Raw genomic sequence first — 16,440 nt, forward strand, 5'->3', positions numbered from 1 at the left:
GCGCCGCGAGGAGGGGGCACCCGGGGACCCGGAGGCCGCCCTGGAGGACAACTTGGCCAGGATCCGCGAAAACCACGAGCGGGCTCTCAGGGAAGCCAAGGAGACCCTGCAGAAGCTGCCCGAGGAGATCCAAAGAGACATCCTACTGGAGAAGAAGAAGGTGGCCCAGGACCAGCTGCGTGACAAGGCGCCGTTCAGAGGCCTGCCCCCGGTGGACTTCGTGCCTCCCATCGGCGTGGAGAGCCGGGAGCCCGCCGACGCCGCCATCCGCGAGAAAAGGGCAAAGATCAAAGAGGTGAGTGGGCCGCGCCAGAAATGCCTCCCGACGGGCCGCGTTTTTCAGGGAAAAACGGCAAGCCTTTGAAACTCTGAAGACTGCAACAATGCAGTGTATGGGGAGATGGAGGTGTGCCCCCTCCACCAGGTGCTGTGTCAAAAGCTGTTTCGTTTCCTGTTTTCAATATGGTAGTAGATGTGTCCAGTAAGATCTAAGGTCAAATCTCGTTGCTTTTAACTTGCGTGCTCTTGCTCTGGTGAGCACAAGCCACATGAAGTAGGTATAAATTCATGGGCAGGTAATATACAAACCTCTTTCTCTGGCCGCTACACGGTTAATCATCCCACCAGTAACAGCGACGGCACTGATCAGCCCCCTGGTAAGGACTGGGGACGTGGCTTTAAAGTGAGGCTTCACGCGTGGTAAAGGGAGCCGGCATACCCCGGGTTCAGCCATGTGGCCCTTGTCTGCCAGGTGGAATTCTGTGTGTACTTCCAGACTATAAAGGTGAAACTTGAGAACTTCCCATCGTCGAGGGATACTATTGTTCACTTTTTTAAAAAATGAAAATATAAAAAGTCTTCTGCCTCTTGTATTTCTAATGCACAGCCAGAAATAAGGTATCCCATGTGATGCAACAGGTTTGCCTCCACAGCAGCACAATGGTGACAAACTTAATCCAGGATAAACATGGACTTTGATACGTCTTTCCTAATTTCCTTCTCGTAATTTTCAGTTAGAACTTGTAACATGTGATTAGGTCAGGATCAGCTTAAAGCTGAAGGGGGCCGTAAAAAGTCCTCTCAGGCTGTCGTTTTCAAGATGAAAATCGAAGGGCCCAGAGCTCCAGAACCCGTTAGTGATGAGTCAGGACTTGAAGCCCGAGGTCCGAACTTCCACCAGTCACCTGTCACCACGTTGTCTGTCGACATGCCTCCTCCCTGAGCTACTTCCCTGTGTGAAACGGTGCCAGCCTGGGTTTTACATAGAAAAGCTGTAGGAACCACATTAAAAGCATGTCATTCCAAATCTTGGTTCGATTTTCTAAAATATGAATGGAGGTAATATTTTTGCCATTTAAAAAATAATATAATCTCTGTGAAAGTAAATATTGTGTTTTCATATTGGGTAGGTAATCAGGAGAGGAAGTCCCTGATCCCATTTTCATAGAGTAAACAGATTTTTTTAAGGTGGTTGAGAGGTATTTAGCGTAAGTGGCTGCAGAATGAAGGCAGCCACTTACGCTAGGATTTGTGACTTTGTAATATAAGACCAGCTGAGTTTGGTTAAGCTGTAATTGAGCAAGTTAGAGTGGACTTGGATCCCTTTCAGTTTGGTAAGAATGCCTTCATCCCTCCTGTGCAGAGAGCTTATTTCCACAGTCCATCGTCATATCTGCTTTTTTGAGACCCCTCCTCAGGGACAGAACCCTCCCATACTTGGGGGAATGGATTCTACTCTCCAAAACAACTCTCTTAGCAGTTTCCTTTCTCCATGAAATCCTGCCTGTACTACCAAATCAGGAAGGTGGGAACAAAGCTCTACCTCTTACCAAATCCTCCCAGACTCTTTAATAATATCCAACCAAAACCATAGGAAATTAACCCCAAATGATCTGTATCTGCATGTGTTTCTGTTAAATTTGAACAGTGTAATTCATACATGTCATGCGTCCAAAGCCATACAAGCTGCCAGTTAGCTAGTACAGAATCACAGTTGTCCAAGGAAAAGATTTTAATACTAAAGATACATAGATGTTAAACTGTTGGTACTGACCAACAGTGATTACAAGTGCATTCAGAGCAGAACCAGTGAGACAGTAGCAGTCTCAGACTCAGGACAGCATATTAACAGTGTACATATCCATCCCTGGTAGATCCATGTTGTCTGTGTCCCTAAATCACAAGGTCTTAATTAACCATGTAAACGAGATTTATGTAGCCTCTGTCTAACATCTTAGCACCTAGATGTTTTGAAACCGCTCAGTCTTGCATAAACTAGTGGAACTAAATGTGTTCTTTAAAATTCCTTGTTGCTGTGAGAACCCAAAAGAGCCAGCATAATTAGCTTCAGCGTTTAGTCAAAGGCTAATGGGAAGAAATGGATTATGATTTTCCATCAGATTAGTTCAGGCAGATGTATTCCTTTGGAAACCGAAAGGAAAAAAAAAGAAATTATGATGCTGTTCTAAAAACTGTGCTGTAAATATTTGGCTTTAGAGAGGCAAGAGTGGTTGCCCATTGTAAATAGGGCACCGGACTTTACATATTTGGATTCAGTTTCAGGCACCACTGTGGACTTTTTGTTATAAACAAAATCTTTGCCTTAGTTTTATTCTTTACCATTCCTGTATTTTCTTTTTCTTTTCTTTTCTTTTCTTTTTTCTTTTTTTGAGACAGAGCCTTGTTCTGTTGCCCAGGCTGGAGTGCAGTGGCACGATCTCGGCATCTCGGCTCACTCCAACCTCTGCCTCCTGGGTTCAAGCGATTCTTCTGCCTCAGCCTCCCAAATAGCTGGGATTACAGGCGTGTGCCATGACACCCAACTAATTTTTGTATTTTTAGTAGAGTCTGGATTTCACCGAGTTGGCCAGGCTGGTCACGAACTTGACCTCAAGTTATGGACCCACCTGGCCTCTCAAAGTCCTGGGATTACAGGTGTGAGCCACCATGCCTGATCTGTTCCTGTATTTTCTAATTCTCTTTATACTTAGGTTGTCTATCACACCTGAATGTACTAACACTTATAGTTAAAATTTAGAAAGTGCACTCAAATCTAACATGTTGGAAGCTTGGATTGTAATTTGAGTCAACCTGTTATTTTGTACTTGGTTCAAAGTCAGTCAATACTATTTTTTATATCTACAGCACAATTATGTTACTAGTACTGCAGTAGATTTTTAGCAACTTTGTGTCTTAGGGGAGATACTCTGTTAATTTCAAATAGGTCATTGTACAGAATGCTTCACAAAAAATGTTAAATGCTTTCCACTATTAATTTGATGGATGGTAAATCTTTGATGTAAAACTTCAAAATAGAATTAAGATCTTCCTTCCTTAACCCCTGTTAAAACTTTGTAAATTAACTCTGGGATTTCGCTAAGATTTAAGATACATACATAGTGTATATTTATTTTCATGAGTTTGATCTTAAAATTGTACTCAGGTTGTCCTTTGCTTTAAAAATCAGTGTTACAATAATGAAGCACAAAAGTTAAAATAGCAGCATGGAAGTTTTAGAAAAATAGTCCATTTACTTTTTTTTTTTTTTTTAAATCAGAAATCGTTTTTAGCTTCCCTTCTCCCCTGCCCTGCAACCTCTCCCACTTGCACAATGAGCCTGTGCTGTCCTTTAGGATTTAGAGTCTTAATCCAATTTGGAGGAAGATTTTTTTTTTTTTCGTTTTCTGGAATTAAGGGGGCTCCTGAGTAATAGGGGCTGGGGCTAAAGACTGTCAGATTGTCAGAGGGGACTCCTTTCTTCTCAGGCTGGAATCCTCACCAACCTAAGTGGGGATTGGGAGTATGTGCAGACTGGCAGCCTTAGATTTGTCGTGTAAGGTGACCCTGCACCTGTGGGGTCATATAGCCTATAATTTATGTTAACTATTGACAGTTTACCCTTTTGGTAAAGATCAGATGTGAGAATAATCTGCCTTGACAGGTTAAAGCAAAACACTTTTATTTTGACACTTAACTTTCTAGTTTATTTGTATGGGTAGTTCTGGGGTGGAAAATAAGATTTACAAAATAATAAAAGCCATGATTTGGAGACCCGACCCAAGAAGCTTCAACATCCTTAGGTTGCTTGCCTGTGCCACTGTGCTGTGACACATTCCCTACTGAACATAGGTCACTGTGGAATTGCTCCACCCAGGGGCCCTTCCCCAGAGCAGGGAGGACGTGGGGTGTTTGCGAAGGTTTTTCTCTCCTTAGCAAGTAGATAAGTATTCAACAGTGTAAGTACTGGAGTAGGTGCTGACTGCTAATATACAAAAGCAAAAAAATACATATATACATTAATGGGTAGTTAATTACGTTCAGCTTCATTTTCTGTGAGCTGTTGATAGTTTCTCCGAGAAGAGTATTCTGTTTTCCTCTTAACTAGGATTCATATAAAGGAGCTGCTTATGTATATGGGACTTACAACCTAGTTGTGTGAAAAGAGGTTTTAAAAAATGTATTTTCAAACAAATGCAGCTATCTACACTTCTTAGATGAGCTAATGAACTAAACCATCTTGAAAAATGTATCTTAGTATTACACAAGATGCATTTGTATGAGATCTGAATTGGTTGGAATTCGCTGAAGAACTTACATATTTGAATCAGATTATTTCATAAGCTCTAGTGATGCAAATTTTTTATTGAAGAGAATTTTAAGCATGTGTCCGAAGGTCAGAGGGAAGGAATACCTGCAGATCCGTGTGAGGGATGAGGGCTGAATACACAGGGTAGATCAGAATTGCGCTGGAACCTGGTTATACCCCCTAACCCAGTCAAGCACCTGTGGTCTTTTAAATTTCTTTCTTTATAATTGTGTGTATGTTGGTCAAAGAAGAGTTTAATTAGTAAAAATAGGAACAGCCATGATGGGCTCCAGAGATACTGTGAAACGAGTGGCAAAACAGCCTGTCCCCCAAGTAGATGAAAATAGTAAACGAGATACCTGTTTGGTGGTTTAGGGAAGAGATTCCCTCTTTGAGGAAATGAGTCTTGACTTTTCCCTCAGTATTCTTAGCCTAGTTCCTTGCTTGATGTTCAGTGATTGAGCTGTATCTTATCCCCACCCACCACCTCTCAATCTGTTAAAAGGCCCTTTACACAGACTCTGCAAATTATGGCATGATAACTTTAAATCTCAGATTTTAAAACTAAATGTACGCTCTAAGTCATAACGTATTGCATCTGAATGAGATCTGAGAGATGGCTCATTCATTTTACAGTAAAGGCAACCAAGACACAAAGATCTTTCTGGAAATCACATCACCAGCTAGTGGCAGAGTTGAGTTGCAGAGGGAAGCCCCAGTCTTCTGTGAGTGTTGCTCACTGTCCCCCACATGGCTTGTCTCCTAAATAAAACTCCAAAGAATTGTATAAATTATCCGTGTTTATTATTTGCAGGCCCTAATAGAGAGTAAAAAAAATATACAATTCTGCATTATTATAAATTTGACCTTATACTAGCTTGGTGGTTTTTTCTCTTTTTTTTTCAGCCAACCATGGATCAAAGTAATTTTTAAGTCAATTGTGGTAATTTTTAAAAGTCTTACCAGTGGCGTGGTTTAGAAGCCTTCTTCTTTGTAAAGACACCCAGGGAAAGCTTGATAGGACATCTTGTTCTCTTTATAAAGAGCTCTCCAAGAAGCACAGGCATTTGTAATCATTCAGTTAAACAATCTTTATGAAGAAAAGTGGGGAAAAGAAGGAAGGGAGAGCAGAAGAGGGTGAGTTACTGTCTATACAAAGGGTGAAAGGGGAGCACCCAGAGAATGGACATGTGGTGACTAGAAGTACTGCTTTAAAATTATAAATGTGTGTGCTCTTCTGATACTGCACCATGGATAACAGAAGAATGGCAGCTAACCTAAAGGATGATTGTTTTAAAAGTAGACATACATGTAAAAATCACATCAATCTATGGGCAATTCTTTCCACCCAAGTAGGTTCTGGTGATTCTCTTTTTGGGTGCACTTACCTGTCTCTGCTCCATCTGTTTGGAGCAATGTCGTGGTTAGAAGGATGGTTCTGGACTCACATAACCTGGGTCTGAATCTGTTCTCTACCATTCTCTAGCTTTGCGACCTTCTGCAAATGATTTAATCTCTCAGAACTTTAGTTTCCTCATTTGTAAAACGAGGTTAATAGTACCCACTTTGTTGGATCCCAAGGCTTAAATGTGATAGTAAAGCACTTAGAATGGTATCAGACATGAAGTGGGCACACAGTAAATGCTGCTTGTGATTGTTGCTGTTACTGGTCACCACCAAAAGCCATCAAGCCAAGATTGCATTGATCCATATATTGTTTAATAACTCAGGAAAGTGGATAGTGGAGTTTCAAAAGGGCATCAAAAATAGTTAAAATTGAGTTTTAGTGCTTAAAGGGATACATTTCCAGTTCATCAAAAAGACCTTTCCATATAGCTGTAATTTTATTGCGTTATGGTCAACACTGATTTTCTTTGATTTCTACCAAATTCCAAAAAAACTTAAGTATCTTTAGAGTGATATACTTACTGCATATACATCTTCAGCTTCTTCAGAATATGTGTTAAAGAATTAATTTGTCTCTTTTTCACAGTCAAATATGCCTATTCCTGCAGATACCGTCTTTCTCAGAGTAATCACAGTCGAGTTATTTTAATTTCTCTTTTTTCTAATAAAGAATTTTTTTATTTACACAATACAGATCAGGTCTCACTATATTTCCCGAGCTGGTTTCAAACTCCTGCGCTGAATCAGTCCTCCCACCTCGGCCTCCCAAACTGTTGGGATTACAGGTGTGAGCCACCATGCCTGGCTGAGTTACTTGTCTTAAGTATTGAAGTTATTCTTCTACATAAAGAGATCAAGTAAAGTGAATTTCAGTCTGTTTCATCTTGGAGGAATGTTTTTAAGAAGTGAGAATTATTATTTTAGGCTTGGCAAAAATTACGTAATTATGATAAATTCTATAATCAGAGCTCCGTCCATCACCTGATAGTCGAAGTGCGCATAAATCAGTTTTATTTTGTAGCTCAGAGAGTTTGGTCTTTCTGAGAGCTTCACATTGAATTTAGATTTATTAGGATTCCAGAGCCACTATTCATTTTACACATGAGAAATAAGGCCAGTGAGCTGTGACTTCCTGAGATGCCCCCAGTGTACAAACAATAGCTGAGAATTGCTTCTCAGGTGTTGAGAAGTACTGAGAACCAGGCCCCACTCCACCTGGGATAATCTTGACTCTAATGAGAACGTGTGCTTTGGTGACTGGCTGACCAGGCCTTCCCTCCTCAGCCCCAAATGACGGGCCAACTGCCAGAAGCCCCACTGAGACCATCGTAGAGGGAGGTGGGACATCTTTGCTGGGTAGGGGGTTGCCTAAGAAAGCAATACGGGCTAATTCCTTTGCTCCCAGGAATGTGGCAGCAGTGCCCCACCCCCACTGAGTTCTGCTAAAGACGTCTGTGATCATTATACTTGAAAGAAAACCAAATGAGATTAAGGCTTAAGAGCATTTAAAAGTCACAGCCCTCATTTCTGTCATGAATACTCTGGTAGTTACTTTCCATACTTTAGAGCCGAACAGTCCTGCAGATAATCCAGAACAGAGATAATAAAATTGAAAAGCACACGTATCCTTTGTGTTTACTCGACTTTTGTGACTAGAATGACTCCTTCTTTCTCACGTTTCTTAGTCCACTCATCTCCCTGGCTGTTAAGTTTATCGAAAGCCCAGTCCCTGATTGGCTCTGCTGCTTTCTCATCACTCTTGGTCTACATCCTTCATTCAGGTGACACTCAGAACATATTATATTAACTTCATTTGCATTTTTCATGTTTTTATGTGGGTCGCTAATTAGATCATCCTGTCTTGTGTGGGAGTGTTTAGTATGAGCAACTTAGTATGAGAGAGGGCGTGGAGATGAGGGGATAAAAACCTGATGAAGGACACCAAGTTCTGAAAGGGTGGTTTAATAACACAGCATTGCCACCCTCTGAAACAGCCTTTGTTACTGGTGCCTGTTTGTCTGTGCTAGGAGTTTATGAGAAAGGGGGTGAAAGTAATTGGTGTCCGAAGGCCTGCGAATGACTGTGGCCAAGATGTGAACTCAGGCCATCCACAGACTACAAGCTATTGCTAGTGTCTCCATTTCTGCCAAATCCTTCCTCATTAAATGATCTCCTGAAGGTCCCTTCAGAACCGTCAGTTCTTCTAAATGACGAGATGATCTCAGAAACAGTACAGGAGGCCAGGGATCCTAGCCTATGCTGGGGGTGGCATGTCCAGCTTCCTGAGCTGATGTTTAGGTCGTGATTGTCTGTCCCTAGTTCCTCTTGCACGGGAATACATGCTGGAGCTACGTACTAAAAAGGGAAGTGTGTTTCCTCACTGTCTCTCTATCGGGGCATAAGACAAGAGAACAGACCTGTGGAATAATTAGGGAAGTCAGGGGTATGTACCCCGTCTCAAAATCTGATTCCCAGCTGCCTGAAATTGACCACCAGTGTTTCCTTTTTACTGTTTTTGTTTTGTTTTGTTTTTTTGTTTTTGAGATGCAGTCTTGCTCTGTTGCCAAGACTGGAGTGCAGTGGTGCAATCTTGTCTCGCTGCAACCTCCGCCTCCTAGGTTCAGGCAATTCTCCTGCCTCAGCCTTCTGAGTAGCTGGGATTACAGACACCTGCCACCATGCTTGGCTAATTTTTGTATTTTTAGTAGAGACAAGGTTTCTCCACATTGGCCAGGCTAGTCTAAAACTCCTAATCTCAAGTGATGCATCCACCTTGGCCTCCCAAAGTGCTGGGATTACAGGCGTGGGCCACCGTACCTGTCCATTTATTGATTCTTAAAGGCTTGCTTTAAACGTAGATGAATAAAGTTGCTCAGCAAAGTTATTAATATACTTTGAGATTTGTCTTAGCAAGGGATAGAATAGGTTTGTTGAAGCAAGTGTCTTCCGTTGTGTTATTTCATTTTATAAACTCATGTCTGCTTGGGAAAGAAAAATTTGAAAGCACACTAGAGTAGGAAAAAAAAAAAAAATCCTTCATGGTTTTATCAGTAACTAAGTAGTGTCAATAATGCTCCTTCCTAACCCCAATATTTAAGTTCATTTTTCCCCTATGGTTATAACCACACTATATATACTTTTTTTTCCATTTGCTTTGCAAGTGTCATTTTATGTTAGCATAATATATCCATGTCAAAGCATCATACTTTATTTAACCAGTCCTTTGTACCTGAACATTTAGATTATTTCCACTTTTTTGTTTTTATTTAAAATGCTGAGACAGACACCTTTGTCCAGTAAATTTCTGTCTCACTTTTTATTGCGCACACCCTGGTAAGTGGGATTTTCTCTTAAATTCTTAAGAGGGGAAATAAATTGGCCAACAGATAGTACGTTTTGAGGGATAACTTTCCAGAAACCATTTATACTCCCATGTATCATATAGTGAATGGAGTCTATTGATTCTTTGTGAATTTCATAGGTGATGAAGCAGTATATGGCATTTTCAATTTGCTTTTCTTTGATCAACACTTTCTCCTGTGTTGGTCATTTGCATTTCTTCCTTGTAAGTTGTATAGATAGAACAAGGAAATTTTAAAAGGAGGAAGATTGGGAAGATGGCAAAGATGGCACAGCTTGGAGGCCTAAGGAGTGAGATCCACCAGAGGAGATGGATCTGGCAAGGTGGCTGAATGGAACATGGACTCCTGTGGGAGGCAAAGTCCCCAAGGCAAGAGTTAGAATTTTATAAAGCAAAGTTGCAAGAAAAAAAATTTTTCCCCTAGATTGCACACTTAGGATAAAATATCCTTTATTGATAGGAGCTCTTACCAGGCTCTTGGGACAGCCCACATCCCTCAACTACGACCTAGCCAGCTTGACCAGCGCATCTTCATTGTTAAGTGATAGTTGGGATTTTGCCTCAGATATTTGAGGAAGGTATTGACCTCTCTGGAGATCTGCGGAAGGATCTTTCTCCTTTTGGAGTGAATCAGGATGCTTTTCTAATAGTTGAAGATCAAAAGTAGTCCAAATAGAATTTGAGAAGTGATTTTAATGATGCCAGAAAATGGCAAGTCTTACAAAGCTGAATTCTTAAAGAAGAAAATTTAACCAAAAGGAAATCGTGAGATTTCATAGAAATATTTGTTCTTGTGTGTGAAGAGACAGGCTAATCTTTTGTGTGTGAGAGGTCTTCAGTGTTTTAATAGGATAAATATGCATTTTATCAAAGATATTTTTAAAGAAAAGCATGATTTTTTGTGTGTGAAGTTTGTGCTTTTTTTCCCACACTAAATCCTTCAAATGTTTTTAATCATGTTTTTTAAGATAGTGAAGAGCTGCATATTTCAAAATGTATTTATATTCTGACCTTGGTTCATAAAAGTCTGCCAAACGCCAGAACTATTTAAATTTGGCTATAACACTGTGTTAACATGATGAATAATGATTGACATAAATGTACTTTTTTTTTTATAAATTGTGGTTAGACGTGATAGTAATTTTAGAATATTTACAACACTATTTTTGGAGACTTTCTTTTAGTCAACTAGCAGTGTTGAATGTTTTATCTAGCCAACTACAGGTTTTCAGCTTATAATTAGAAATGCCTGAGAAGCCCATATTGTGATTTAAGGAGTTATTAGCCCAAGTCAGCAATTTTATGAGGCATTCTTATTAGGAAGTATAAAATGAACTTTATGTAGTAAAAAACGTATTTTATAATTGGCATGTATCTAATACATTGTATACATTCACTCATATTAAGCACTTTGGTTAGTCTTCATTATTTAATCCTCCTGTGGTTACTTAACATAGAATGTGTAATGAAGAACTCAGTAGCTTTAAAGGGGGGTGGATGAGGAGCATAGAAAATGAAGATGATTTATTAACTACTGTTGAAAGCTGCTTTAGCAGTTAGGGTGAATAAAAATGATGATTTATTAAGTATTCCATCAGTAATAAGATAAAGCCACAGTGTAGGGTTGGAAGTACTTCTATTTTCCCTAACTCTCAAGAATACAGAGTTTCTATGACATTGGCTCTTTGCAGTCATTCGTCCCTTCCAGAGCTATCATATTGAGGGCAGGAGAAAGAGCTTCCCCTGTTCATTCATGTGTCCAACAGATCAGTTAGCTCTGGGCCCTGCCCATAATAGGGCCCAGTACGTATGTGTTGAATGAATATGCTCTTTGAAATAAACATGCCTGCAGGTGTTACTCAGGTTAAGTATGATTCCGTGCTAAGTAATCTGGTATTCCTGAAGTGGTGTCCACTCATCTTTGAAGTCTTTTCTAATGTATATACTCAATGGCTACAAGCCTTTGTCTTTTTGTTTTTTTTTTTTTTTTTTTTTTTTTTGTACAACAGTCAGAAGTCATTTAGAATCAGACCTAGTGAATAAAGAGACTAATGAATGTAGGAAATGCCTTTTCCAGTTTTCAGGTTGTTTTCCAGAATGATTTATAAAATGAAAACTGCATTCATTTTCTTATATGACTGTAAACAATAAAAAGTGGTGCCAAAAAAAAAAAAAAAAAACTTTTTGACCAAATATAACCACTGGTGAAATAAATGTAGATGATTGTGAGATTCCTTTAAAGGTCAACACTCGAATATAAAGATTCTGTTGTTTTATTGAAAAGTGTTTATATCTGCAGCCATTTTTTTAAGATATGTTATTTTTAAAGTAGGTAGTGTCTTCATTTCTTTATTACCTAGAATACTGGACACTATTTAATAAGGGATGCCGTTTTTCTTGTCTTTCAGTTTTATACAGGATTTACCTAGAGTTGGTTTTGTTTTGCTTCCATGTTGGCAAAAATTTTTGAGAGATAAAGGTGTCTTAATGAGTAATGCTTACAGTACCACACTAAAATGAAAAGTCATAGGTTAGCTGTTATTTTCCACTAGAGAAATCAGAATTACATAAATATTTTCCTCCCTAAGAAGGTGTGATATTTTGAGACAGAGAAGGAAGCTTGGTTTTCTATTTCCCAGTTTCATATTGTTTCTCTTGAAAAGTGCTGTCTCATATAAATAATTGCATGGTAGAGGCTCAATGAATTTTATGCATTTGTCAATGGTCCCTTTTCCAGTTTATTCTGCAGATGACTATTAATCTTCCTAAAATGTCACTTCTCCCATATTGCCCAACTCAGGTTTTAATGGTCCTCCATTTCCTATAAAGTAATGATTCAGGCTTCAACATGCATCAGAATCACCTGCAGGGCATGTTAAACTAGATTGCTGGTGCCGGGCGCAGTGGCTCACACTTGTAATCCCAGCACTTTGGGAGGCAGAGGGGAGGATCACTTGAGGCCAGAAACTCGACACCAGCCTGGCCAACATGGTAAAACCCTGTCTCTACTAAAAATACAAAAACTAGCTGGGTGTGGTGGTGTGAGCCTGTAGTCCCAGTTACTCGGGAGGCTGAGGCCGAAGAATCACTTGAACCCAGGAGGCGAAGGTTGCAGTGAACTGAGATTGTGCCACTGTACTCCAGCATGAGTGACAGAGTGAGACTCTGTCTCAAAAATAATAATAATAAAATTTTAAAAGCCTGGAGTTTGATTCAGTAGGCCTGGATGGGCCCCAGAATTTGCATTGTTATCATGTTGCTAGGTGATACTGATGCTTCTGGTCCAGTGACTTCAGCTAGAAAAACACTGCTCTAGAATGAAGTCACAATGAAGTCACAAATGTTTAACATGGTATCCGTAGTCGTCCATAAATCTGCCTCAGTTTACTTCTTGAGTTGTATCTCTGTTACTTACCAGGAAGGACTCTGTGCTTCCACAAAACTTACATAGTTACTATCTCCAGAACACATGTAGTTTTGGATTTCACCTTGTTTACTTTATGATTCTCAAAAGGAGAGTCTTATCACGTGCTCAAAATTCATGTCGTCATGAAGCCCTCTTTACATGCTCAACCTTTACTGATCCCTCCCTTCTGCAAATTCACATGTTATTTATTATTTCTGTCTTTGGCCTGTGTGTCACTGATTTCATGTGCACATATGTTATCTTTCAAGTAGATTTCAGACACCGTAAAAGTGGGGACACCTTTTTTATCTCATAGGTCCATGGCCCAGAATTTGACAATAAAAAGCAATTCATCTTGAATGTAACCCAGATTAAGTATATCAACAAAATGTTTTACAAATGTGAGGCAGTATGGCAGAGTAGAAACACTTCTGGCCTCCTTTTCCACACCTTTGAAAGTGAGCTAATAATTCCTCTTTTTCAGAGTTGTTGTAGGAATTAGAATAGAAAATGTATGTGAATCTCTGAGCGCAATGCCTGGCATATAGCATTCATTGTTCAATACATAGTATGTACTTACTAGCAGCAAGGAATTGGTGGGAGTAATAAGCTTGGACTTCTGCTAAGGACAGGGGTGGATAAGTAAATTGGATTCAGAAAGTCATTTCCAGGAAAGGAAAGTATGTTTTGGCTGCAGTGTTGCTGTATTGACCAATAGCTTGTATTTTCTATTGTTGCCTCCCTTTTTAGTTGTTGTTGCCAAAACTGTCACTTCCTGTGGCAGGAAAGTAAGCATTATTTTGCCTTGTTAGAATTGTTATTACACAGAAGGGATGCTCATCCTCAGGAAAACCATTGAGAGGGTGTTGAATGGAGTGGTTCCTCATTCATTCATCAGTGTCCAGTTACCTCTGACTTCTGGGCCTGGTGTCACACAACACTCAGATATGTGGGGAGGAAAGAAAGCCAGGGGAAAAAGAAATCTGGAGAAATACCTTCAGGGCATAGAAAGAAATAATTTTTGTGAGCTGAAAAGCTGAAAATATTTCATTCAGAGATAGCTACGTGTGTAAATTTAGCTCAATAATTAGGCATATGGTGCTTTCATTTTAGGATGTATCCACCCTTTGTGATAATATCCGTTGATTATTAGAGCTGCTGCAGCTTTAACTACGTTGCCAGCAGAGATTCCTAGTGCATTTAAGACAAGAATTCAAGAGTGAAATGGAAAACTGAATTAATAATTTGTTCTTGGGTGGTTTTAATCTGCTCCTTATTAACTTTGTAGTTTATGCCTGGAGGATTAGATTTGGAAACAGAACACCAACTAATGTTCTAAAAGTTTATTTCCTTTTATTGGAACATTATACTCTTAAAGATTTTCTGAAGAACATTTTGGCTGTTTTAGTCTTAAATACGAGGTACACTTAAGTTCTTATGATTCAACCTAAAATAATAGAAAGCTTTTAATCTATGATATTAATTTTAACTTTTAAAGTATTTCATGTTAGACTTCAAGGCAGGAATTGTTTAATAAAAACCAACTAATAGAAGGAAAGATATTCTTCATTGGGCACGAGGATATTTGGGTCTCTTTTCCCAAGCTTTTTAAAATCCTCCTAGGTCTATATTTTTCAATCTTAGAATTTTAAATCTGCTTGCTGTTGATGGTAAAGAAAATAGGAAAATTAAAATCAAAGGTTATTTCTGTTTACTTCCTGTACCTTGTCAAATGTTTCTAAAATTGATTGAAAACAAACCATTGTAATTTTATAAATTGAAAAAAGAGTCATATTCTAAGATATAGCCTAGTAGGATAAGCTGAAATAGGAAGTTTAAAAACAGCTGTCTTTGGGAGAGTGGGAGATGGTGATGCTGTCCAGCTGCTTCTTGCTTAAAGCTTTAACTACCATCCTATTAGAATATACCTGAGAGTCTGGGAAGTCAGTGTATTTGCTTCTGTGGTTGTAGTTCTCCACCCACCTGTGATCTGAAGAATTACACCCTAGGTTTTTATAAGGTAAAGGCTCTACAATTTAGACATTTAGAAGGGACTTCTTTGAAAACTAGGAAGAAGTTTGGCAAAGTATAATACCAGGTATTGGTCTGAGTTAACCAGTGGTAGTTTATTTATTAGAAAACTAGTCTGAATTTATGTATTCTTGATAAATACAAGTTTTGACAGAAATTCTCCACTTTTGATGGATGTGGTAATAGAGGTTGAGGATTTTTTAGCCAGATATGCTGCAGGTAATCAGGTGTTAGTTCTAGCTTAGTAATTAGCTTAATTTAGTATTAACTGTCGTACTTTTTACCCATGCTCTTAATGATCTTCCATCCTTGAGTGTGTTCTGCTGGTGAGATGTGGTGCTAATGGTGCAAAGGCAGACAGCAGGAGAGTTGCAGAAGTGGTAGTGTATATTTTACACACGTCAGAAGACTAGTCACCTTAATACTAAGTAATTGACTATGATTGGCAACAGGGAATGAGCAGCCCTCTCGCTTCCTGGAACCTTGAGAGGTGAATTCCATACATTACCACTGGTGTTCAGAAGGATCACCTTTTTCTGACCTGTGGGCACTCGCTCCTAACCTTTTAGAATTCCTGAGGGAGGAAGCTGTCTAGTTACATGATTAGTTAGCACATTTGTGGACCTTTAGCTTTCAGTAGAATTGCTCGAAAGCTATCTTAGAAAGTAATGCCTTTGGTTGATTTGAAATCTCATGCATCAGCCGTGTTGCTAGTGTTTTCCAAAACACTGGGGGATTTTTGCAGACAGCACTTTCAGGGGCTGATTTGAAAGTAATAAGCCAAACTGGCAGGGAGGGAAGGTTCTTCCTTCACCTCAGGGTTACTTTACTCTGGAGTGCCCTGTCTTCACAAATCCAGGGGACACACAGCACATTAGTAGCCATAAGAGTGTCTGTTGTGTGTTATGCAGCCCAGAGTCTTCCACTGGTATATACCAAGTCCCCAAGTTAGACATTTCTCTTTTAAACAGAATTTTGCCTTCAAATTTAAAATAAAAATTATCTTCCTCAGTTGGCTTTTTTTTTTCTTTTTTTTGAGACGGAGTTTTGCTCTTGTCGCCCAGGCTGGAGTGCAGTGGCATGATCTCAACAGGTGATCCTCCTACCTTGGCCTCCCAAAGTGCTGGAATTACAGGCGGGAGCCACCAGGCCTGACCAGTTGACTTTTAAACCTCAGCTATTAATTTGCAAGTATATTTGGTTTATGAATAACAGCAGCAACAATAACAATGATAATTTTCTCTTTTTCTCTAGGTTTAAAACAGAGGCAACAGTTAAAACTATACTTTTAATAAAAAGTGCGGCTTCTCAGTTGTACTCCATCATGTATTCCCTTTTTCTCCTAATAGAATGTGTTTGTTATTCTTCCTGTTCTGAGAGTGGCTCCTTAATTGATTTTATACCATCAGTTAGTATTATTATATATAATTAAGGCAATCAGTAGTGAGATTTTTAACATCTCATCTTGGCATAGATTTTTGTTTCCTTTATCTGCAGTTTTTGTTTGTTGTTTGTTTGTTTGTTTGTTTTTTGAGATGGAGTCTTGCTCTGTGGCCCAGGCTGGAGTGCAGTGGTGTGATCTCGGCTCACTGCAAGCTCCGCCTCTCGAGTTTACGCCATTCTCCTGCTTCAGTCTCCCGAGTAGCTGGG

At 39.4% G+C, this 16,440-nt stretch overlaps 1 protein-coding gene across 1 annotated transcript in view; it reads left to right on the forward strand.

The window, feature by feature from the left end:
* LOC105549293 (mannosyl-oligosaccharide 1,2-alpha-mannosidase IA) overlaps positions 1-16,440 on the forward strand; it is a 196,259-nt gene that overhangs the window by 6,693 nt on the left and 173,126 nt on the right. The window contains exon 3 of the mRNA XM_011993763.1: positions 2-295. Within this exon, the coding sequence (XP_011849153.1) occupies positions 2-295 (294 nt within the window). The remainder of the gene's footprint in view (position 1; positions 296-16,440) is intronic.

Source organism: Mandrillus leucophaeus, unplaced genomic scaffold, assembly GCF_000951045.1.
Source record: "Mandrillus leucophaeus isolate KB7577 unplaced genomic scaffold, Mleu.le_1.0 Scaffold1112, whole genome shotgun sequence".
NCBI classification, from domain to species: Eukaryota; Metazoa; Chordata; class Mammalia; order Primates; family Cercopithecidae; genus Mandrillus; species Mandrillus leucophaeus.